At 48.0% G+C, this 25762-nt stretch overlaps 1 protein-coding gene across 1 annotated transcript in view; it reads left to right on the top strand.

The window, feature by feature from the left end:
• Positions 1–22672, top strand: part of RHPN2 (rhophilin Rho GTPase binding protein 2) — a 75726-nt gene extending 53054 nt beyond the window's left edge. The window contains exons 8-15 of the mRNA XM_035284293.3: positions 831–1018; positions 1427–1583; positions 4673–4792; positions 6983–7177; positions 9125–9201; positions 11399–11545; positions 12365–12520; positions 20435–22672. Of these exons, the coding sequence (XP_035140184.1) occupies positions 831–1018; positions 1427–1583; positions 4673–4792; positions 6983–7177; positions 9125–9201; positions 11399–11545; positions 12365–12520; positions 20435–20695 (1301 nt within the window). The 3' untranslated portion in view covers positions 20696–22672. The remainder of the gene's footprint in view (positions 1–830; positions 1019–1426; positions 1584–4672; positions 4793–6982; positions 7178–9124; positions 9202–11398; positions 11546–12364; positions 12521–20434) is intronic.
• Positions 22673–25762: the final 3090 nt, after the last annotated feature.

The raw sequence follows: 25762 nt of genomic DNA, 5'->3' as shown, positions 1-25762 counted from the left end.
TGCCCTCATTTCCCAGCCCCAGCTAACCTTTATTCTTCATTCTGTTTCTGTGAACTTGACTATCCCGGCTACCTTATCTAAATGGAATCCTACAATATTGGTCCTTTTTCGACTGGCTTGTTTCATTTAGCATAATGTCCTCATTTACATTGTAGCATGTGTCAGAGTTTCATTGCTGTTTAAGGCTGAAAAATATTCCATTGTATGGATAGGCCACGTTGTGTTTATTCATTCATGCTCACGGGTGTCTGGGTTGTTTCTACTTTTCGGCTCTTATGAATAATGTTCACAACATTATTCACATGGGTGTTCAAGTATCAGTTAAGTCCCCACTTTCACTTGTTTGGGGATATACCTAGGACTGGAATTGCTGGACCATATGATTGAGAATCATATTTTTTAGTATGTTGTAGGACGCTGTTTTAGGACAATTATTTTTTCTCCTATCTTTCCTTTTTTTTTTTTTTTTTGAGATGGAGTCTTGCTTTGTCACCCAGATTGGTGTACAGTGGTGAGATCTCGGCTCACTACAATCTCTGCTTCCTTCTGGGTTCAAGTGATCTCCTGCCTCAGGCTCCCAAGGAGCTGAGACTATAGGCACACACCACCATACCTGGCTAATTTTTATATTTTTTGTAGAGAAGGGATGTCACCATGTTGCCCAGGCTGGTCTTGAACTCCTGACCTCACGTGATCTGGCCACTCTGGCCTCCAAAAGTGTTGGGATTACAGGCATGAGCCACCGCACCTGGCCTCCTATCTTTCTCTACAGCAACATGGTGAGGTAAATATGAACCTGAACTAATGGGCAAAACATTTTCCACTTTTAGGGGTTTTAAACTACCTGAAAGAGACATTTACCCATACTCCAAGTTACGACATGAGTCCTGCCATGCTCAGTGTGCTTGTCAAAATGATGCTTGCGCAAGCCCAAGAAAGCGTGTTTGAGAAAATCAGCCTTCCCGGGATCCGGAATGAGTTCTTCATGTTGGTGAAGGTGGCTCAGGAGGCTGCCAAGGTAAGAATTCCTGGTTCCTGTGACTCTGGGGAGTGGGCAGGAGACGCCGGCGCAGGAGCACTGGAAGGAGCGGGGACTTCCCACGGGAGCCTGCCTGTGACCTGGGCAGTGTGCCAGCTCTGGCCAGGGCTGCTGGCTTGAGTTTTCTTGGCAAGTGTTGCTGTTTCAGATACGGATCACTGATTCCATCTGCAGCTCAGCCTAAAAACCAGCATAATGACGGCAGCCTGATTCCCCGTTAACTGTGACAATGACGGAACAAGGGGTTGCTTGGAGTTGCTCCCAGATTCTGGAGCGGCCCCTTGCAGGGGCTGCTGCATGGGAAGAAGAAAGGGCTCTTTCTCTGCAGTTGGGTTCATGAGGGCCCTTGTGCCAGGCTGCCCCTTCCCAGTGCCCCTTCCGTTTCAGATGGGAGAGGTCTACCAGCAGCTGCATGCAGCCATGAGCCAAGCACCGGTGAAAGAGAACATCCCCTACTCCTGGGCCAGCCTGGCCTGTGTGAAGGCCCACCACTACGCAGCCCTGGCCCACTACTTCACTGCCATCCTTCTCATCGACCACCAGGGTAAGCGTTGGGGAGGGTTAGGGGGTTTGGCCAGGGTTGTGGTCCAGCTGCCCTGGGGAGATTCTGAGCTGAGCAAGAGCTACCTGCCCGCCCTAGAGATGCTCACAGGCCAAAGGCAGAGGATGGGAATGACCTATGACTGAGGCAGTTGCTGCACAGGCCTCAGTGGGGAGATAGGGGTTATAAGTTCCTTTGGAGGGAGGAAGAAGGGACACCTTTAATTCTGCCTGGGTGCAAGAGTTTTCACCTGGAATCTAGAATCTAAGGGAATGCCAAAAATGCAGGAATCAAGATAAATAACATTTTAAGGTAATATTTTAAAAGAATCAAAATTAATGCAGGCCGAGTACAATGCTCACACCTGTAATCCCAGCACTTTGGGAGGCCGAGGCAGATGGAGCATTTGAGGTAATGAGTTCAAGACCAGCTTGGCCAACATGGTAAAACCCCGTCTCTACTAAAAATACAAAAATTAGCCGGGTATGGCACACACCTGTAATCCTAGCTACTCGGGAGGTTAAGGCAGAATGGCTTGAGCTGGGGAGGTAGAGGTTGCGGTGAACAGAAATTGCACTACTGCACTCCAGCCTGGGCGACAGAGTGAGACTCTTTCTCAAAATGATAATAATAATAATGCAAAAAAAATCTGTGATGATAGGAATTTTATTTTGTTTATTTTTAGAGATGGGGCTGGGGTACAGGGGTATCATCATGGCTCACTGCCTTCTTGAACTCCTGGGTTCAAGCAATCCTCCCACTTCAGCCTCCCGAGTAGCTGGGACTACAGGCACATATCACCACACCAGTTAATTAATCCCAGCACTTTGGGAGGCCGAGGCCGGTGGATCACGAGGTCAAGAGATCGAGACCATCCTGGTCAACATGGTGAAACCCCGTCTCTACTAAAAATAACAAAAATTAGCTGGGCATGGTGGCGCGTGCCTGTAGTCCCAGCTACTCGGGAGGCTAAGGCAGGAGAATTGCCTGAACCCAGGAGGCGGAGGTTGCAGTGAGCCAAGATCGCACCATTGCACTCCAGCCTGGGTAACGAGTGAAACTCAGTCTCAAAAAAAGAAAAAAAAGGAAATTTTTTTTGTAGTGATGGAGTCTCACTATGTTGCCTAGGTTGGTTTCAAACTCCTGGCCTCAAGCAGTTGTCCCACCTTGGCCTCCCAAAGTGCTGGGATTACTGATGTGAGCCATCATGCCTGGCGGAAATTTTAAATAAAGATAGAGATCACTAAAAGTCAGTGCTGAGCTATATTGGAACTTTAGACAAAAAAGAAATTTGCATGTTTTAGTCACCATGGGCTTTTCTGCATTAATTTTGATATTTTTAAATGGCATTAGGGCAGGTATGGTAGCTGACACGTGTAATGCCAGCACTTTGGGAGGCTGAGGTAGGAGGATTGCTTGAGGCCAGGAGTTTGAGACCAGCCTGGGCAACATAGTGAGAAACTTTTGTCTGTATAAAAAAATTTAAAAATAAAAAAATGCATGAAAATATTACATATTGACTTATTTACTGAGTTACATGTTTAAATGTTGAATCCAAGGCAAGGACTGACTTTTACCTATAGCTTAAGTGGATTTTTTTTTTTTTTGAGACAGAGTCTTGCTCTGTCCCTCAGTCTGGAGTATAGTGGTACGATCTCAGCTCACTGCAACCTCCATCTCTGGGTTCATGCAATTCTCCTGCCTCTGCCTCCTGAGTAGCTGGGACTATAGGCACACACCATGCCTACCTAGCTAATTTTTGGATTTTTAGTAGAGATGGGGTTTTACCTTGTTGGCCAGGCTGGTCTTGAATTCCTGAACTCAAGTTATCTGCCCAATTTATCCTCCCAAAGTGTTGGGATTACAGGCATGAGCCCAGGCACCTGGTCAGGGGTTTTGATGTAATAAGTACCAATCCAGGCAGCCTCCTGAGGAATTAAAAAGACAGCCTCTTCTGTCTTTAATTCATGGCAGAGCTGAGATATGAACCCAAGGAGCCATATGAACCCAAGGAGGTATATGACCTTGGGCAAGTAACTTAGCTGTCCTCTGCCTTGATTTTCTCATCTGTAAAATGGGCATATGGCAAGAACCTACCTCACAGGCTGTCATGAAAATGAAGGGCCTGTATGCAAAGCTCAATAGTGCTTTGTATACTGTAGGCTCTCTGAAAGTGTAAGCCGCCACTCCCAGCACTGTGTAGTCTATTAGGCGGGACAAGAAATACTATATAGTACCTCAGTGATTGCTGCAGAGACAAATGTGGCAGCAGGTGGACTGCGTGCTGTAGTCGTGGATGACTTCTCAGAGGCGGTGACGTTTGAGTTTGATTTTTTTCCATCTGCACAGGAGGGAAGGGTCACCCTAGAGGGAGTGAAGTGTCAGCACAGGAACAGAGGCTGAGGGTGCTAAGGAAGTGGAGAGTGGTTTTGTGAGGTTTGAGAGCAGGATATGCACACACCAGGGAAGGTGGGGTTGAAGCAGGAAGGGGCTCTGCTGCAGGGGTCCAGGCTGGGCATGACGGGGTCTGGGCTATGCTAGGAGGTTCTGTGTGGGGAGTGGGTCGGAGGAGGTATTGTGTTGGGGCTCAGGGTCAAATTATGAACCTCTGGAGTTTGGCTGGTCCCAGTGAGCAAAAGCTTTGGGGTAGCCGGGCATGTTGGCTCACGCACTTTGGGAGGCTGAGGCAGGAGGATCTCTTGAACCCAGGGGTTTGAGACCAGCCTGGGCAACGTAGCAAGACCCCATCTTTACAAAAATGGCGTGTGGTGGTGCACATCTGTAGTCCTAGCTACTCAGGAGGCTGAGGTGGGAAGATCACTTGAACCCAGGAGTTCAAGGCTACAGTGAACTGTGATTGTGCCATTGCAGTCCTGCCTGGGTGACAGTGAGACCGTCTCAAAGAAAAAAAAAAGCTTGAGGGGCTGGACAGCCTGGGGTGTGTCCAGGGTACAGAAAGGAGACCCATGATCCCAAATGCCTTGTGAAACTGCAGAAGAGAGGAAGCCGGAGACGTGCTGGAAAGAGAAATCTCTCCGTGGGTCTGTGGCGAGGTCCACGAGATGGGATTTAACCTGTGGTTCTCTTTGCAGTGAAGCCAGGCACAGACGTAGACCACCAGGAGAAGTGCCTGTACCAGCTCTACGACCGCATGCCGGAGGGCCTGACACCCTTGGCCACACTGAAGAATGGGCAGCAGCGCCGACAGCTGGGTGCGTGTCCCCCTGCCCCCAGACATGAGTCCCACTGGGTGCCCAGCTTGTCCTGCTCACAGACAGCCAGAGAGAGGTCCTGGGAGAGGGGTGTTCCCAGCCATTGTGGCTGCTTTGGGTTCAGAAGTCATGAGGCGCAGTCCCCAGCCTCAGAGGTCTTCTCAGGCTGTGTTCTCACGAGTTCCAAAGCACCCAGGCCTCCTACTGTGGGGCCAGGACCTTGACCATCTCCCCGGGGTGCATGGGGTGGGCCTGTGCCATGCCAACAGGGAAGGAGCTGTCTGTTGATTTCCTTATGCCTGGCTTTATTACCAAGAACACCTAGTGACTGGTGATGAAGTGCCCTGGTTTGGTCTCTGCCATGTCTCAGTGTGAATATCTCTTCCCTTGTGCAGACCTGACCTCCACCACTCTAACCTTCCCCACTGTGCACCACCCGTGCACACAGACGCGGCTTCCCATCTCAGTGATGGCAACTCCCACCCCTCTAGGTGCTCAGGATGGAAACCTTGGACTCACTCTCCACTCTTCTTTTCTTTCCTCTTCTTTCCTCCTTCCCTCCCTACCTCTCCCCTCCCCTCCACTTCCCTTTCTTTTCCCCTCCCCACCTTCTCCTCTCCCCACCTATCCTTCCTCTCCTCCCCTTTCCCTTCCTCCTCTTCCCTTCCCCTCCTCCTCACCTCTTCCTTCTCCTTTCTCCTCCCCTCGCCTTCTACCCTCTCACCTCCCTTCCTCTCCCCTCCCATCCTTCCTCTCCTTACTTCCCCTTCCTCCTTCCCTTCCCCTCCTCCCCCTCCCCTCCCTTTTCTCTTCCCCTCCCCTCCCCTTCCATCCTTCCTCCCCTCCCCTCTCTGTCCCTCCTCCCCCTTTTCTATCACCTTCCCTCCCTTTTCCCATCCCATCCCTTCCCTTTCCCCTCCCCTCCCCTCTCCTCCTTGCTCTTCTCTCCTCAGCCCTCCCCTCCCCTCTCCTTTCCTTGTTCCTTGTTGCTTTCCTTTTCTTTCCCTGTCCTTTCCTTTCTCTGCTTCATTCTTTCCTTTCTCTCTCTCTTCCCCATGCACCCTTTCTCCCTCCTTTCTTCTTTCCTTTTCTTTGATTTGCTTTCTTTACAGCATTTTGCTCTGTCCCCCACGCCTCGAACTCCTGGCTTCCAGTGATCCTCCTGCCTCAGCCTCCTGAGTACCTGGCACTACAGGCATGCACCACCACACCTGGCTAATACCGTGAACAAATTTTGCAGAGATGCTATGTTGGTCTCACTATGCTGCTCAGGCTGGTTTTGAACTCCTGGCCTCCAGCAATCGTCCCGCCTCTGCCTCCCAAAATGCTGGGTTTACAAGAACGAACCATAAGGCCCAAGCTTCTCTTTTCTTACTTTCTCACCCTACATTTGATTAGCAGATCCCTTTGGCTGTACCTAGCGCATCTCAAATCTAGCCACTTCTTACCCTGCTGCCCTGTTGGAAGGAAAACCCCATCCCTGGTCTTCTCTTACCATCTCCACCTACCCTGCTCTGTTTTTCTCTATGACCTCACCACCACCTGATCCATTACATGCTTCTCTGCTTGTTGGTTACCTGTCTTCAACCACTACACGTAAACTCCTGGAATCCAGGGGCAGCCTGTTTCTTTACTGCTTTATCTTTAGCACCCAGCCCATTTGGTAAATATTTGATGAGTGAACGTCTTATGGACACAAGTGAGCTTATTACATGTGCATTCAGGAAGGCTTGGAACTGGGCACGGTGGTTCATGCTTGTCATCCCAGCACTCTGGGAGGCTGAGGCAGGAGGATTGCTTGAGGCCAGGTGTTTGAGACCAGCCTGGGCAACACAGCAAGACCCCATCTCTCCAAAAAAAAAAAACAAAAACATTATCCCAGTGTGGTGGTGCATGCCTGTGGTCCCAGCTACTCAGGAGTCTGAGGCGGGAGGTTCACTTGAGCCCAGGAGTTTGAGGCTGCAGTAAGCCATGCTTGCTGCGCTGTACTCCAGCATGGGAAACAGAGTGAGACCCTATCTCTAAATATAAAATATAAAATGAAATAAAATAGTATATTAATAAAAGTCTCAAGCTATCCAGGCAGATACTTTAGAAAAGAGAACGTCCACCCTCTTGGGCTGCCCCTTGAGCCCTTCGCCTCTGCCCGGTGGATGCACAAGTCACGTGGGTGCTGGCTTCCGTCCACAGGGAAGTCCCATCTGCGCAGAGCCCTGACGCATCACGAGGAGTCGGTGCGGGAGGCCAGCTTGTGCAAGAAGCTGCGGAGCATCGAGGTGCTGCAGAAAGTGCTGTCTGCGGCACAGGAACGCTCTCGGCTCACATACGCCCAGCACCAGGAGGACGATGACCTGCTGAACCTGATCAACGCCCCCGACGTTGTTGGTGAGTAACCTAGACTGTGTGCCCAGTGTGGGGGTGCCTGTGCCACAGACAGAGCATGCCTGGCCTGTGGGGGTCGGGCAAGCCCTTGCTGCATGCTGGGCACTGGGAGGGCAGCACAGGCAGGGACCAATGTGCTGCTTTTGCCCTGGAGTTCTCTCTCTTTTTTTTGAGATGGAGTCTCGCTCTGTTGCCCAGGCTGGAGTGCAGTAGTGCAATCTCAGCTCATGGCAACCTGTTTCCCAGGTTCAAGTGATTCTCCTGCCTCAGCCTCCCAAGTAGTTAGGATCACAGGCGCCCGCAACCATTCTCAGCTATTTTTTTTGTATTTTCAGTAGAGATGGGGTTTCACCATGTTGGCCATGCTGGTCTTGAACTCCTGACCTCAAGTGATCCACCCCACTTTGCCTCCCAAAGTGCTGGGATTACCGGTGTGAGCCACCACACCTGACCTAGATATTCTGTTCATGCAGTTGTTCTCACGAGTAATCAGCCTGTCTTGGGATCCTTTGTTAGAAACTGACCAGACTTCTGTTAAGGGTAGTCCAAGCCTTCTGCGAAGATGCTGGTGGGGATATGGAGCTGTCAGGGGTCATGATTTGGCAAAACTCCTTTTTACTAGGAAATCCTCATATCACTCATTAATAATGAAAAGGTCAAGCACGGTAGCTCAAACCTGTAATACCAGCACGTTAGGAGGCTGACGCAGGAGGATCACTTGAGCTCAGGAGTTTGAGACCAGCCTGGGAAACATAGTGAGACCCTATCTCTACAAAACATTTTTTTTTTTAATTAGCCAGGTCTGGTGGCATGCACCTATAGTCACAGCTACTCAGGAGGCTGAGGCAGGAGGATCACTTGAGTCCTGGAGGTCAAGCTACAAGAAAGCTGTGATTGCACCACTGCACTCCAGCTTGGGCGAGAGAGCGATACCATCTCAAAATAATTATGATGAAAACAGATAGCACAGTATCTCAGAACTGTGTCCTGTGAGGCGTGAAGCTTCCATAACAGTTCCTGAACAACTGAAACATAGATGACTTCTCAATAGGGTTTTTTTTTTTCTTTTTTTGAGAAGTTGTTTCGCTTTTGTCACCTAGGCGCTGGAGTGCAATGGTGTGATCTCAGCTCACTGCAACCTCCACCTCCTGGGTTCAAGCCTCAGCGTCCTGAGTAGCTGGGACTACAGGCACGCACCACCATGCCCGACTAATGTTTATATTTTTAGTAGAGACAGGGTTTCATCATGTTGGCCAGGCTGGTCTCGAACGTCTGACCTTAGGTGATCCACCCACCTTGGCCTCTCAAAGCTGGGATTACAAGTGCGAGCCACCCTGCCTGGCTTCCTCATAGGGTTTTATAAGTGCCAAAGAAGCCCACTAAGCCCCTGAGATATCAGGAAGCCCCGTAAGTAGGGGACGTGTCTGGTTATCGCTCCTTGGTCCCAGCTTAGGAATGGGACCTAATGGAAGGTGGAGTTCACCCGGCGTCAGGGGTTATGCTGTGTTTCATCTTCTTGAACTACTGTCTAAACCCAAGGGAAGGGACCTGTGACTAAGAGACAGTGCCCTACCGTCTCCTTCCCAGGGATCACTTTTTTTTTTTTTTTGAGATGGGGTCTTACTCTTGTCGCCCAGCCGGAGTGCAGTGCATGACTTCAGCTCACTGCAACCTCTGCCTCCTGGGTTCAAGCGATTCTCCTGCCTCAGACTCCCGAATTGCTGGGATTACAGGCACCTGCCATCACACCTGGCTCCTTTTTGTATTTTTAGTAGAGATGGGGTTTCACCATGTTGGCCAGGCTCGTCTTGAACTTCTGGCCTCAAGTGATCCACCTGCCTCAGCCACCCAAAGTGCTGTGATTACAGGTGTGAGCCACAACACCAGCCTTTAATGATCACTTTCAATTACAGAAACATTTATCCTCCCATTTATAATCTTCTTTTCTAGCTAAAACTGAGCAAGAGGTTGAAATTATATTGCCCCAGTTCTCCAAGCTGACAGTCACAGACTTCTTCCAGAAGCTGGTATGTTGAATGCTCTTTACATAAATGACCTAAGGGGACAGCTCTTCAATTTGGCGAGTATGGTGTCTTAGTCCACGTGGGCTGCTATAACAAAATGCCTTGAACTGGGTGGCTTTGAACAGCAGAAATATATTTCTCATAGTTCTGGAGGCTGGGAAGTCCAAGACCAAGGTATGGGCAGATTCGGTATCCAGTGAAGCCTCCCATTCTGGTTTATAGGTGGGGCCTTCTACCTGCGTCTGTGTCCTTATGGCAGAAAAGGCGGATGAGTTCCCGTGGGCCTGTTTTAAAAGCATGTATCCAATTCTTCTATTTTTTTTTGAGATGGAGTTTCACTCGTGTTGCCCAGGCTGGAGCGCAATGGTACAATCTCCTCTGCCTCCCAGGTTCAAGCAATTCTCCTGCCTCAGCCTCCGGAGTAGCTGAGATTGCAGGCATGTGCCACTACGTCTGGCTAATTTTGTCTTTTTAGTAGAGATGGGGTTTCACCATGTTGGTCAGGCTGGTCTTGAACTCAACCTCAGGTGAGCCACCTGCCTCATCTCTCAAAGTGCTGGGATTACAAGTATGAGCCACTGCGCCTGGCCACGTGTATCCCATTCTTGAGGTTTCTGCCCCAAGACTGAATCACCTGTCAAGAGACCCCACTTCCTAATAATTACATTGATGATGAGGTTTCAATATACAGATTTTGAGAGGGTACAAACATTCAGACCATCGCATTTTTATTTAATTCATTTATATTTATTTACTTATTTATTTTTTCAAGATGGAGTTTCTCTCTTACTACCCAGGCTGGAGTGCAATGGCGCAATCTCGGCTCACCGCAACCTCCGCCTCCTGGGTTCAAGCAATTCTCCTGCCTCAGCCTCCCGAGTAGCTGGGACTACAGGCTGCGCCACCATGCCCAGCTAAGTTTTGTATTTTTAGTAGAGACGGGGTTTCACCATATTGACCAGGATGGTCTTGATCTCTTGACCTAGTGATCCACCCGCCTCGGCCTCCCAAAGTTATATTTATTTTTTAATTGTTTGAGACAGAGTCTTGCTCTGTTGCCCAAGCTGGAGTGCAGTGGCGCTATCTCGACTCACTGCAGCCTCTGCCTTGCAGGTTCAAGTGATTCTCCAGCTTTAGCATCCCAAGTAGCTGGGATTACAGGCATATGCTACTATGATCAGCTAATTTTGTATTTTTAGTAGAGATGAGGTTTCACCATGTCGGCCAGGCTGGTCTTAAACTCCTGGCCTCCAGTGATCTGCCCACCTCAGCCTCCCGAAGTCCTGGGATTACAGGCCAGAGCCACTGTGCCTGGCACCATAGCATATCTTAGAAGTAAATTTTAGGTAGTGTTGATTTAAAAATTTTTTATATTTTTAAATTTTGTTAGAGACATAGTCTTACTCTCACTCAGGCTGGAGTACAGTGGCATGATCATAGCTCACTGCAGCCTCAACCTTCTAGGCTCAAGAAGCCCTCCTGCCTCAGCAGCCTGAGTAGATGGAACTGTAGGCATGTGCCACCATGCCTGGCTAATTGTTTTTATTTTTTAGTGGAGAATGGGTCTCGCTATGTTGCCCAGGCTGGTCTCAAACCCCTGGCCTCAAGTGATCTTTCTGCCTTGGCCACCCAAAGTGCTTAGAATTACAGGCATCTGCTTGGTGTTAAATATTTTATATTAGAGATTTTATTTAAGATAATTTTGGCTGGATGCAGTGGCTCACGCCTGTAATCCCAGCACTTTGGGAGGCCGAGGAGGGTGGATCACCTGAGATCAGGAGTTTGAGACCAGCCTTGCCAACATGGTGAAACACCATCTCTGCTAAAAATACAAAAATTACAGGTGCGCGCCTGTAATTCCAGCTAGTTGGGAAGCTGAGGGAGGAGAATTGCTTGAACCTGGAAGGCAGAGGCTGCAGTGAGCTGAGATCATGCCACTGCACTCCAGCCTGGGCGACAGAGTGAGACAGCATTTCGAAAAATAAAAAAGTTAATTTTATTTAAAATATATTGGTTATGTTTGAGAAGATGGCATTCCCTGTTGTCGCATGACTGCTGTAGCATGTCTTACCCAGATGTGTCATTTGTCCCTGACCAAGGCCAAGTGAGATCTTCAAAGACAACAGGCAAAAGTCCCTTTAGCTTTCAAGTGTCTGATCCAGCCTTCAAATCCTACACCTAACGATGCTGTCTTCCAAAGGGCCCCTTATCTGTGTTTTCGGCTAATAAGCGGTGGACGCCTCCTCGAAGCATCCGCTTCACTGCAGAAGAAGGGGACTTGGGGTTCACCTTGAGAGGGAACGCCCCCGTTCAGGTTCACTTCCTGGATCCTTACTGCTCTGCTGCGGTAAGCACATGCTTTTCTGGGTCGAGAGCAAACACAGATATCTGGGTGATTGAATTTAGGATGGGTTCCCCCATGTCAAAGGCCTGACTTTATGTGAAAGGCCTCATGGGTGCTACATTCCCAAAACGAAAAGGACTGATTTTTGCTGGTTTTTTTTTGAGACATTGGGAGATGGAGGCTGCAGTGAGTCACTATCGTGCAGTGGTGCTATCTTGGGGCTCACTGCAGCCTCTGCCTCCCGGGTTCAAGTAATTCTCCTGTCTCAGCCTCCTGAGTAGCCAGGATTATAGGCACGTGCCACCATACTCAGCTAATTTTTTGTATTTTTAAATAGAGACAGAGTTTTGCCATGTTGACCAGACTGGTCTCGAACTCCTGGCCTCAAGTAATCCATCTGCCTCAGCCTCCCAAAGTGCTAGGATTACAGGTGTGAGCCACTGTGCCTGGCCATTTTTATTTTTTTTTGCACCCAAGCTAGAGTGCAGTGGTATGATCTCAGCTCACTGCAGTGTCTGCCTCTTAGGTTCAAGCAATTCTCCTGCCTCCGCCTCCCAAGTAGTTGGGATTACAGGTGCCCACCACCACACTGAGCTAATTTTTGTATTTTTAGTAGAGAAGGGATTCATCATGTTGGCCAGGCTGGTTTCGAATTCCTGACTTCAAGTGATCTGCCCCACCCCCACCCCTCCCCCACCCCATCTTGGCCACCCTTAGTGAATTTTTGCTTTCTTGATGCAAATTTACCTATTTTGTGAATGGGGACTGATTAAAAGATTTGAGGAACTAAACATTGACTTATTTTCAACAATACTTTTGCAGGTGGCGGGAGCCCGGGAAGGAGATTATATTGTCTCCATTCAGCTTGTGGATTGTAAGTGGCTGACGGTGAGCGAGGTTATGAAGCTGCTGAAGAGCTTTGGTCAAGATGAGATTGAGATGAAAGTCGTGAGCCTTCTGGACTCCACATCATCCATGGTGAGCACTGATACCTCCCTGGGCAGTCAATAGTGGTATGGAGTGAAATCTGCATGAGTTCAGCCCCAGAGGTGTTTACCAGACCCTCTGTCTCCTGCCTGTGTAACACGGTACAAACGACTGGACTCCCAAGCTTGTAATCACTGGAATGTGCTCACCTTGGGTCAAAGAGAAAATTGGCAAACTTTTTTTTTTTTTCCAAAGACAGGGAAAGCTGGTTTGCTGTGGTGTGATCACGGCTCACTGCAGCCTCTATCTCCTGGGTTCAAGTGATCCTTCCACCTCAGCCTCATGAGTAGCTGGAATTACAGGCATCCACCACCACCCCTAGCTAATTTATTTTTTGTAGAGACACGTTCTTGCTATTGCCCAGGCTGGTCTCGAACTCCTGGGCTCAAACCTCCCAAGGTGCTGGGATTACAGGCATGAGCCACGGCACTTGGCTAGCAAACTTTTAAAAATAACCTGTAGATAAAATAATCAACTGATCTATTTTTTTTTGATCAAATTGTTTAGTTACAAAAGTAATACATACAGTAAAAAAAAAAAAAAAAAAAAAAAAAAATTCCGGTAATTCAGAAGAGCTTAAGACGACCTGTGAAAGTCCCTCTCTATGCCCCAGAGACAGTATCAGCCATGTTCTGGGAGATTTGGGAAGCACTGGAGTCTCTTCACGTTCACCTGCATAGGTATCGCCTTTAATTTTCCCCAAGTAAGGCCGGGCATTGTGCTCATGCCTGAAATCCCAGTACTTTGGGAAGACGAAGTCGGGGGATTGCTTGAGCCGAGGAGTTTGAGACCAGCCTGGCTAACAAGGCAAAACCCCGTCTCTACTGAAAATATAAAAATTACCTGGGCGTGATGCTGCACGCCTATAATCCTAGCTACTCGGGAAGCTGAGGCAGAAGAATCTCTTGAACCTGGGAGGCGGAGGTTGCAGTGAGCGAAGATCACACCATTGCACTCCAGCCTGGGCAAGAGTGAGACTCTGTCTCCAAAATAACCAAAAATTTCCCCAAGTGTGAGGATTCATGCCACACTTAATGACGTTCTCCTCTGCACTTTGCCACACTTAATGACGTACCCTCAACCTTCCCTCAGTAACAGCATTTATTTATTCATTCAACAAATATTGATTGAGGATCAGCCGAGTGCCAGACACTCTCTTAGGTGTCAGAGCTTCAGCTTACATTACACAGATAAGGTCCCTGCCTCCACGAAGCTGGCAGTAGGTCAGCAAATAAATGGTCAGGATTTTGATAAGTGCTGTAAAGGAAAAAAGACCTGCGATGGGGGTGGAATGACTGGGGAGGGGTGAGGCTCTATCTAGGCAGGGCTGGAACAGACATGAGAGTGACGAGGAGGTTCCAGCCAGTTGCAGAGGGACGAGAAAGGCCTTCTGGACAGGGGCACCCACAGGTACAGAGTCCCTGCAACTGAATAAGCTTCTCCTGCCAGAGAGGCAAAAAGAAGGCCTTTTGGCAAGAGCACCAGGACAAGGGAGGGAGCCGTGGGAAGTGAGGTGGGAGAGAGGCCTTGGTGGCAGTGGTGGGAGCTTGGAAGCCATTGGAACTTTTCTTTTCTTTTTTTTTTTTTTATTGAGACGGAGTTTCGCTCTTGTTACCCAGGCTTGGAGTGCAATGGTGCGATCTCGGCTCACCGCAACCTCCGCCTCCTGGGTTCAGGCAATTCTCCTGCTTCAGCCTCCTGAGTAGCTGGGATTACAGGCATGCGCCACCATGCTCAGCTAATTTTTTTTTGTATTTTTAGTAGAGACGGGGTTTCACCATGTTGACCAGGATGGTCTCGATCTCTTGACCTCATGATCCACCCGCCTCGGCCTCCCAAAGTGCTGGGATTACAGGCTTGAACCACCTCGCCTGGCCCATTGGACCTTTTCAGAAGGGGACTGGCGTGGTGTGATGTTTGTTTTAGAAGGGCGTCTGCTGCTGGAGATTGGCCATGGCAGTTGTCCAGGCCGGTGACGTTAGTGGCTGAGGTGATGGGGTGGCTGTAGAGATGGAGAGACATGAGCATCCCTGGTACATAGTTTGGTGGTGGAACTGATGGGGGATTTGTGGATGATTTGTGTAAAGGAGATGGTGGACAGGGAGGTGAGGCCTCAGTTTTCGGCTTGATCAGTCATGTGTGTAGTGGGGTAGTAGTTATTTTTCTACCTTTAAATTTCTTTCTTTCTTTTTTTCTTTCTTTCTTTTTTTGAGACAGGGTCTCACTCTGTCACCGAGGCTGGAGTGCAGTGGCGTGATCTTGGCTCACTGCAACCTCCGCCTCCCAGGTTCAAGTGATTCTCCTGCCTCAGCCTCCCAAGTAGCTGGGATTACAGGTGCTCACCACCAAGCCCTGCTAATTTTTTTGTATTTTATTAGAGACGGGATTTTACCATGTTGGCCAGGATGGTCTCAATCTCCTGACGTCCTACCTCAGCCTCCCAAAGTGCTGGGATGACAGGTGTGAGCCACCACACCCAGCCCTTTATTTTTTTATTTTTATTATTATTTTTTTGAGACAGGGTCTCACTCTGTCGCTTGGGCTGGAATGCAGTGGAACAATCATACCTCACTGTAGCCTTGACTTCCTGGGCTCAGGCAATCCTTTTGCCTCAGCCTCCCAAGTACCTAGGACCACAGGTATGTACCTAGAACCACAGGTATGCACTATGCCTGGCTAATTCGTTCCTCTACTTATTGTCAATTTCTTTTTTGGTAGAGATGGGGCCTTGATATATTGCCAAGGTTGGCCTCACACTCCTGGCCTTAAGCAATCCTCCCGCCTCTGCCTCCCAAGTGTTGGGATTACAGGCATGAGGCACCGCGCCTGGCCTGGTTATTTTCATAACAATGGGTGATAGGGTGTGACAGGTGGAGGAGAAAGAAAACAAGAGTCATGTTATGAATGTTTCAGATGCTATTAGTGGTCAGACGTAAACACAGAGGATGAGATTGGATGTGAAGTCTTCAGTTCGAGGAAGAAATCAGCTAGAAATAAATATGTGAGAATCACTGCAGGGGGACGATATTTGAAGCTGTGAGACGAAATGCAGTCCCCTGCACGGGGGCAGGGGCTGAGGCTAAACATCTAGAGATCAGCTGGAAGAGAAGCAAGTACAAAGGAAATGGAGGAGAGTTCAGGGAGATGGGAGGAAAGGAGCTTCTCAAATTAGAGGAAAAAGCTTTGCAGTAAGAGTGATGGATTGCGCTGAATGCAGCTGAGAGTTGAAAAATGAGGGCGGCTCAGGCATGCCGACTGCATTTGGCAGCGGGATAAAAAGACACTTCGAGGGCTGGACGCGGTGGCTCACGTCTGTAATCCCAGCACTTTGGGAAGCCGAGGTGGGTGGATCATGAGGTCAAGAGATCGAGACCATCCTGGTCAACATGGTGAAACCCCGTCTCTACTAAAAAAAATACAAAAATTAGCTGGGCATGGTGGCGCACGCCTGTAATCCCAACTACTCAGGAGGCTGAGGCGGGAGAACTGCCTGAACCCAGGAGGCAGAGGTTTCGGTGAGCAGAGATCGTGCCATTGCACTCCAGCCTGGGTAACAAGAGTGAAACTCCGTCTCAAAAAAAAAAAAAAAGGACGCTTCGGTGGAGAGGTGGCAACAGAATTCAGCTGAGAGCGGGCCAGTGAGCCATTGATTCCGAGTCCATGGATATGAAATGCCCAGCACAGGCAAATCCAGAGACAGAAAGGAGATTGGTGCTGGGGCTGGGCAATGGGAGTGGGGAGGGACTGCTGAAAGGTACAAGGTAGAGGTTTCTTTTTAGGGGGATGGAAATGTTCTGAAATTAGGTAGTAGTGATGGTCATCCAACTTTGTGAATATACTAAAAATCATTGATGTCCCGGCACGGTGGCTCACACCTATAATTCCAGCACTTTGGGAAGCTGAGGCAGGATGTTTGCTTGAGCCCAGGAGTTCGAGACCAGCCTGGGCAACATGGTGAGATCTTGTCTCTGCAAAAAATAAAATAAATTAGCCAGGCATGCTGGCGCACGCCTGTAGTCCCAGCTACTCAGGAGGCTGAGGCAGAAGGATTGCTTGAGCCCAGAGAGGTTGAGGCTGCAGTGAGCTATGATTGTACCTCTGCACTGTAGCCTGGGTGTCAGAGCAAAAGCCTGTCTCAAAAATAAAAATAATAAATAAAAGCCACAGGAGTGTATTGAAATGGTAAATTTTATGCATGTATATGAATTATATTTTAATTTTTTTTTTTTTGTTTTTTTTTAAGAGAGAGTCTCACTCTTTCGCCCAAGCTGGAGTGCAGTGGTGAGATCTCAGCTCACTGCAATCTCCGCCTCCTGGGTTTAAGTGATTCTCCTGCCTCAGCCTCCTGAGTAGCTGGGATTAGAGGCACGCATCCCCATGCTCGACTAATTTTTGTATTTTTAGTAGAGATGGGGTTTCACCACATTGGTCAGGCTGGTCTCGAACTCCTGATCGTGTGATCCACCTGCCTTGGCCTCTCAACGTGCTGGGATTACAGGCTTGAGCCACTGCACCCAGCCTAAGAAGGGCTTTTCAAAGAAAGTGGCAGCACACATTGCAGGAGTGAGAGAGAGAGAGAGAGCGAGAGAGAGAGAGAGTGTGTGTGTGTGTGTGCATGCATGCGCACACATGCATGCATGCATGTGCATGTGTGTAGAGGTCTGGGAGGCAGGGCTGCCTGAAGGATAGAGGGAATGGGATCCAGGCACATAGAAGGGCTTGGTCTCTGGGGACAGATGCCATGAAGTGTACAGCGGGGATTTTAGGAGGGTCTGTGAGTGGCTTCAGGAGGAGAGAGAAGGTAAGAAACAAGTATATGGGAGAAAAGGAAATGAAATAACTAGGGACACACAGGAGTGCCAGGAAATGGGTGCCTATTAGAGGTTTGGGGTCAGGTTAGAATTCCAAGGGAAGCCTTGGTGAATGTCCTCCAGCAATGCACAACATTTCAGATATAGGCCCAGCGGGAGGCAGAGGGTAGAGATGAGCTAGTTGGCCTTGCTGGGGTCGGGTGGAAGAGAACTGAGGGTATTTATAAGGCAGTGTTTTTTTTTTGAGACGGAGTTTCGCTCTTGTTACCCAGGCTGGAGTGCAATGGCACGATCTCAGCTCACTGCAACCTCTGCCTCTTGGGTTCAGGCAATTCTCCTGCCTCAGCCTCCTGAGTAGCTGGGATTATAGGCATGTGCCACCATGCCCAGCTAATTTTTTGTATTTTTAGTAGAGACGGGGTTTCACCATGTTGACCAGGATGGTCTCGATCTCTTGACCTCGTGATCCACTCGCCTCGGCCTCCCAAAGTGCTGGGATTACAGGCGTGAGCCACTGTGCCTGGCCAAGGCAGTGGTTTTGATATACAATGGACTCTGAGCAGCTGAGGGTTGGGAAATGCTTGCAGGCCTCACATCTGTCTCCAGGATTAATAGTTTTATTATTGTTTTAAATGACATTATGTGTGCTCCGTAAAACATGGTGGGATTAGTGGTCAGTTTTCTAGAAAAGGAGGAGCTATCTTCATCCTCAGGGGCTTGAAGTACCCCTACTTGATTGCTGCATAACTCTTATTTATCTATTTATTTTTTGAGATGGAATCTCCCTGAATCACAGGCTGTGAGATTTCAGAGGCGCAATCTCACCTTACTACGACTTCCGCCTCCTGGGTTCAAGCAATTCTCCTGCCTCAGCCTCCCAAGTAGCTGGAATTACAGGTGCCCACCACCATGCCCAGCTAAGTTTTGTATTTTTAGTAGAGATGGGGTTTCACCATGTTGGCCAGGCTGGTCTCAAACTATTGGCCTCAAGTGATCCACCCGCCTCGGCCTCCCAAAGTGCTTGGATTACAGGCATGAGCCACCACGCCCCTCTTAGGATTTATATTAGGACCAATATCCTCAACCACTCCAGAGATAGATTGTATGCCTAATTTTAGTGCCAGAACATAGTAGCTGATTAATAAACACGGTGAACAAAACAATCTCAATGTTAGGCAAACCTTAGAAGCTGGCGATAACCACGTGGAAGTCTTCAGAAAATAAGTTTTTAGATTTCTAGTTTGAGCACTACATGATTCTTTGAAGGTTAACGGTAGAGAGTGTTTCATGGTACAAAGTTTCAGCTGAGGAAGATGAAAACGTTTTAGAGATGGATGGTGGCAGGGGTTGCATAATGATGGGAAGGTAGTTAATGCCACAGGGGAAATGGCTAAGAGTAGCGTCTTCACTGTGGATTTTCTTTTTCCTTTTGGCCACTGTGGATTCTTTAAAGAGGGTGAAGTGGATCTATACCTACTGGTGTGGATTGAAATCCAAGATGTGTTAGGGGAAGAAAGTCAGGTGTAGAATAGTGTATATTCCTTTTAAAAAAAATGAATGGTAGGCTGGGCATGGTAGCTCACACCTGCAATCCCAGCGCTTTGGGAGGCCAAGGCAGGCGGATCACCTGAGGCCAGGAGTTTGAGATCAGCCTGACCAACATGGAGAAACCCTGTCTTTACTAAAAATACAAAATTAGCCAGGTGTGGTAGTGCACGCCTGTAATCCCACCTACTTGGGAGGCTGAGGCAGGAGAATCACTTGAACCTAGGAGGTGGAAGTTGCAGTGAGCCTAGATCGTGCCACTGCACTCCAGCCTGGGCAACAATAGCAAAACTCTGTCTCAGAAAAAAAGGAAAAAGAATGGTAATATACTTATGCACATATAGAAATACTTGTACATGCACATCATCTCTAGGAGTGTCACACAGTGGTTACCTGAGGGAGGGCCTGGAAGCCCAGGTGACAGGGACACCTATTGCTCACTGCATTTTCTTTCTTTTTCCTTCCCTCTGTTCCCCTCTTCCCTTCTTTTCTTTCTTTTTTCTTTTGAAACAGAGGTCTCACTCAGTCGCCCAGGCTGGAGTGCTGTAGCACAATCACAACTCGCTATAGCCTCAACCTCCTGGACTCAAGCAGTCCTCCCCTCTAAGCCTCCCAAGTAGCTGGGACTATAGGCATGAGCCACCATGCCCCACCCTGTATTTTCATATTCATGACCATTGTATTATTATTTTCTCAAATATAAGAACCTTAACATGTGAGTTGTGGCTCCTCAGCTTAAATTATTACTATTGAGTAATATTCTTAAAAATATCCTTGTTGGACTTGGTGGTGCACGCCTGGAGCCCCAGCTACTCAGGAGGCCAAGACAGGAAGATCACTTGAGCCCAGGAGCTCAAGATCAGCCTGGGCAACATAGCAAGACCCTGTCTCAAAAAAGAAAAAAGAGTTTGTCCTAGCTTTTTTTTTTTTTGAGACGGAGTTTCACTCTTGTTACTCAGGCTGGAGTGCAATGGCATGATCTCGGCTCACCACAACGTCCACCTCTTGGGTTCAGGCAATTCTCCTGCCTCAGCCTCCCAAGTAGCTGGGACTACAGGCACGCGCCACCATGCCCAGCTAATTTTTTTGTATTTTTAGTAGAGACGGGATTTCACCATATTGACCAGTATGGTCTTGATCTCTTGACTTCGTGATCCACTCGCCTCGGCCTCCCAAAGTGCTGGGATTATAGGCATGAGTCACTGGAGTCCCACTCTGTCGTCCAGGCTGGAGTGCAGTGGTGCAATCTCGGCTTACTGTAACCTCCACCTCCTGGGTTCAAGTGATTCTCGTGCCTCAGCCTCCCAAGCAGCTGGGACTACAGACGTGCACCACCACCCCTGGTTAACTTTTGTGTTTTAGTAGAGACAGAGTTTCGCCATGTTGGCCAGGCTGGTCTCTAATTCCTGACCCCAAGTGATCTACTCGCCTCGGCCTCCCAAAGTGCTGGGATTACAGGTGTGAGCCACTGCACTCAGCTGAACTTCGTAGATTTTATCATCTATCTTGATGATGCCTGACACCCTTTTTCTTCCTTTTCTACATGCAGCATAATAAGTGCGCCACGTACTCTGTGGGAATGCAGAAAACCTACTCCATGATCTGCTTAGCCATTGAGGATGACGACAAAACTGATAAAACCAAGAAAATCTCCAAGAAGCTTTCCTTCCTGAGCTGGGGCACCAACAAGAACAGACAGAAGTCAGCCAGCACCTTGTGCCTCCCGTCGGTCGGGGTTGCCCGGCCTCAGATCAAGAAGAAGCTGCCCTCCCCCTTCAGCCTTCTCAACTCAGACAGTTCTTTGTACTAACATGAGGAAACAAACATGCTCAGGCCCCGAACATTTCCGGTGCTGACTCAGCCTTAAACGTTTGTGCCATAATGGAAAATCTCTCTCTGTTCTCAAATACCTGTTTTTCTCATAGTATAAACTCTCGTTCGATGTGTTTTTATGAAGGAAAGTTACAAGAAACCTCTAGGAATTTGTGAAAAAAGAACTTTTTTTAAGACATGTCGCTGTACTGCTACAAGTTATTTATTATATATTGTAAATAGACTAGTGTCGAAGATATGAAATATGGCTATTTTTAATGGTGACAGTTATGACTTTTGCCACTATTAGAGTTAAATTGGGGTTACCTATATTAGTACAATTTTTAGTTTTTTCTAGGTTTGGCTAATAATCATTCCTTAAACTAGAATTCAAATGACCCTGGAATTAAGGCAGTTCAAAGGATTATAATGATCGAATTGAATTTGTGTCACTAAAAACTGTTCCAAAGTGCTGCTTCCTAGTAGGAATTCATTAACCTAAAACAAGATGTTACTTTTTTTTTGAGACAGAGTCTCGCTCTGTCACCCAGGCTGGAGTGCAATGGTGCGATCTCAGCTCACTGCAACCTCCGCCTCCCAGGTTCAAGTGATTCTCCTGCCTCAGCCTCCTGAGTAGCTAGGACTACAGGCACATGCCACCACAATCGGCTAATTTTTTGTATTTTTAGTAGAGACAGGGTTTCACCAGGTTGGCCAGGATGGTCTCGATCTTCTGACCTCATGATCTGCCTGCCTCGGCCTCCCAAAGTGCTGGGATTACAGGCATGAGCCACCACGCCCGGCCTAAGATGTGACTATTATATCAATGTAATATGAATGCTATTTCTAGAAAAAGTCTAGTGCCAAATTTGTCTTATTATATAAAAACAACCTAGGAGCAGCTTTTCTTCTAGTTGGAGGTCAGTTAAGAATTGCTAACACAGTGGCAGTGTTAGATGAAGACGCTTATCTACAAGGTAGATAATATACTGTTCGATACGCTAAACATTTTTCATTTTTAAAGTAGAAGCTACATAATTAGATATTTTAAGTCTTGGGTAAAAAGGTAGTTTTACATTTTACAAGGTAAAGATGTAAATAATTCAAGTTTAAAGTTCTATTTGACTTTTTTTTGTTTTTGTGTTGGCTTTGTTGCCCAGGCTGAAGTGCAGTGGCGTGATCTTGGCTCACTGCAACCTCTACCCCTTGGGATCAAGCGATTCTCCTGCCTTAGCTTCCTGAGTCACTGGGACTGCAGGTGCCCGCTACCATGCCTGGCTAATTTTTATATTTTTAGTACAGGCAGGGTTTCACCATGTTGGCCAGGCTAGTCCCAAACTTCTGACCTCAAATGATCTACCCACCTCAGCCTCCCAAAGTGCTGGGATTACAGGCATGAGCCACTATGCCCAGCCCTCTATTTTACTTTTTTTTTTTTTTGAGACAGAGTTTTGCTCTTGTTGCCCAGTCTGGAGTGCAATGGCAAGATCTTTGTTCACTGCAACTTCCGCCAGGTTCAAGTGATTCTTCTGCCTCAGCCTCCCAAGTAGCTGGGATTACAGGCATGCACCACCGCTTCCGGCTAATTTTGTATTTTTAGTAGAGACAGGGTTTCTCCATATTGGTCAGTCTGGTCTCGAACTCCTGACCTCAGGTGATCCACCCGCCTTGGCCTCCCAAAGTGTTGGGATTACAGGTGTGAGCCACCGCCCCCAGCCCTATTTTACTTTTTAAAATTACATTCCTGCCTATTTTTATCTTGCTATGAGTTGGATGACACCGTGAATCTAATAAGGTTCACTGTTGACACAGTACACGTTACATAGCTAAAATACGTCGTCTAATTTTAAGGATAACTATTTTCTGTTGGGCAATATCTTAAAGGAAGCAACCATCTTTGGGAAAGTGTATCTGCTGCTCTTAGGGCCATGTTTGTATAAATATTTAAATAAACATAGTCATTTGTGTGAGTGAATATTTCCTTTTACTTTTATTTCACTTTCATTCCCTCCTCTTTCAGTTTCTCCTGCTAATGCACAATTTTTGTTTTGTTTTGTTTTGTTTTGTTTTGAGATGGAGTCTTACTCTGTCACCCCGGCTGGAGTGCAACGGTGTGGTCTCGGCTCACCGCAAGCTCCACCTCCCAGGTTCAAGTGATTCTCCTGCCTCAGCCTCCTGAGTAGCTGGGATTACAGGCGTGCACCCACCGTACCCAGCTAATTTTGTACTTTTACACTTGATCTTAGCCAAAAGGCCAAGAAGCGATATTTTGTACTTTTAGTAGAGACGGGGTTTCTACATGCTGTTCAGTCTGGTCTTGAACTCCCAACCTCAGGTGATCTGCCTGCCTTGGCCTCCCAAAACGCTGGAATGACAGGCATGAGCCACTGAGTTTGGCCAATATTTTTAATATATATATATTATTTTGAGGTGGAGTTTCGCTCTTGTTACCCAGGCTGGAGTGCAATGGCGCGATCTCGGCTCACTGCAACCTCCGCCTCCTGGGTTCAAGCAATTCTCCTGCCTCAGCCTCCTGAGTAGCTGGGATTACAGGCACGCGCCACCATGCCCAGCTAATTTTTTTTGTATTTTTAGTAGAGACGGGGTTTCACCATGTTGACCAGGATGGTCTCGATCTTTTGACCTCGTGATCCACCCGCCTTGGCCTCCCAAAGTGCTGGGATTACAGGCTTGAGCCCGGCCTAATGTTTTGATTTTTTTAAATTGCTAACATTACACAAAGCAGAACTTCAAGAGCTTTCAGGTTATCTTAGTATTTTCTACAACAGATGGCATCTTTGTGTTTATTTTTTGGTTTTTGTCTTTTTTTGAACACAGGGTTCTGCTTTGTTGTGTGGGCTGGAGTACAATGCCACAGTCATGGCTCACTGCAGCTTCAACCTCCCAGGCTCAAGCCATCCTCCCACCACAGCCTCCCAAGTAGCTGGGACTACAGGCACGTGCTGTCACGCCTGACTAATTAAAAAAAAAATTTTTTTTATTGCATTTTAGGTTTTGGGGTACATGTGCAGAACGTGCAAAATAGTTGCATAGGTACACACATGGCAGTGTGTTTTGCTGCCTTCCTCCCCTTCACCCACATTTGGCATTTCTCCCCAGGCTATCCCTCCCCAGCTCCCCACCTCCCGCTGCCCCTCCCCTATTCCCCCCAATAGACCCCAGTGTGTAGTACTCCCTTCCCTGTGTCCATGTGTTCTCATTTTTCATCACCTGCCTATGAGTGAGAATATGCGATTAATTTTTAAATTTTTTTGTAGAGATGGGGTCTTGCCATGTTGCCCAGGCTGATCTCGAAATCCTGGGCTCAAGCAATCCTCCCACCTCAGCTTCCCAAAGTGCTGGACTACAGACATGAGCCACTGCACCTGTGTGTATTTTTTTTGAGCTGGTATTTCGCTCTTGTTGCCCAAGCTGCAGTGCAATGGCGTGGTCTTGGCTCACTGCAACCTCTGACTCCACAATAGCTGGGATTATGGGGGCGCACCACCACCCCTGGCTAATTTTTTGTATTTTTAGTAGAAATGGGGTTTCACCATGCTGGCCAGGCTGTTCTCAAACTCCTGACCTCAGGTGATTCACCTGCCTTGGCCTCCCAAAGTGCTGGGATAATAGGTGTGAGCCACTGTGCCCAGCTGCCTGTGTCTATTTTTTGAATGGGCAGTTTGTACCTTTTGATCCCCAGCCCCCGGTTTCCTCACTGGATGCAGCTGCTGCCATCATTTTCTTGAGTCCTCCCACTGTTGGGTCTTACATTTACAAACACATCCTTTTCTGCCTCATGCACATTGAGTTTTCAACTTGATTTTATTTTATTTTAAGACGGAGTTTTGCTCTTGTTACCCAGGCTGGAGTGCAATGGCGTGATCTCGGCTCAGTGGAACCTCCGCCTCCTGGGTTCAGGGAATTCTCCTGCCTCAGCCTCCTGAGTAGCTGGGATTACAGGCACGTGCCACCGTGCCCAGCTAATTTTTTGTATTTTTAGTAGAGACGGGGTCTCACCATGTTGACCAGGATGGTCTCGATCTCTCGACCTCGTGATCCACCCGCCTCGGCCTCCCAAAGTGCTGGGATTACAGGCGTGAGCCACAGCACCCAGCCAAGTTTTCAACTTTAAAGGGAGCTTCTGACTCCATACTTGCTGTGTGCAGAAGACATACAAAGTGATTATAAACAAACTGTGTATCTGCCAGTAAAAGGGCGGGGGGAGGAACGAAGGAAAGAAGTATAGCGGAATTATTTATTTACATTGGAAGGAGCCTCACAGAACAGGTATATGAAGGCCAGACCCAAAGAACTGCAGCTCTGACACCAGGAACAAGGGGCTTAGGACACACAGTGCTTCTTTGTACATCTGTTTTCTTTAGATGGTCACATCCACCACCACAGCTTTTTACTCTTTTTTTCTTTTTTTAATTTTAATTTAATTTAATTAATTAATTAATTAATTAATTTTTGAGACGGAGTTTCGCTTGTTACCCAGGCTGGAGTGCAATGGCGCGACCTTGGCTCACTGCAACTTCCGCCTCCTGGGTTCAGGCAATTCTCCTGCCTCAGCCTCCGGAGTAGCTGGGACTACAGGCACGTGCCACCATGCCCAGCTAATTTTTTGTATCTTTAGTAGAGACGGGGTTTCACCATATTGACCAGGATGGTCTCGATCTCTTGACCTCGTGATCCACCCGCCTCGGCCTCCCAAAGTGCTGGGATTACAGGCTTGAGCCACCGCGCCCGGCCAATTTTATTTTTTTTAAAGATGGGATTTCACCATTATGGCCAGGCTGGTCTTGAACTCCTGACCTCAGGTGATCCACCCACCTTGGCCTCTCAAAGTGCTAGGATTACAGGCGTGATCCACCGCACCGGGCCCCACCAAAGCTTTTTAGAAGGCACATTCCATGACAGATGCAGGTCAAGGTCACACATTAAAATCAGCTCTAACTCGCTTTTTGCTGAGTATGAGAGTCCCTGACTCTTAGGAAGATCCCACCAGCCCCTTTAATCTTAGAATGAAGGCAGTGCTCTCTGTGGCCCACTAACTTCAAAA

Source organism: Callithrix jacchus, chromosome 22, assembly GCF_049354715.1.
Source record: "Callithrix jacchus isolate 240 chromosome 22, calJac240_pri, whole genome shotgun sequence".
NCBI classification, from domain to species: Eukaryota; Metazoa; Chordata; class Mammalia; order Primates; family Cebidae; genus Callithrix; species Callithrix jacchus.
Note: the sequence above shows the minus strand (reverse complement) of the source record. Positions and strands in the feature narration are given on the sequence as shown.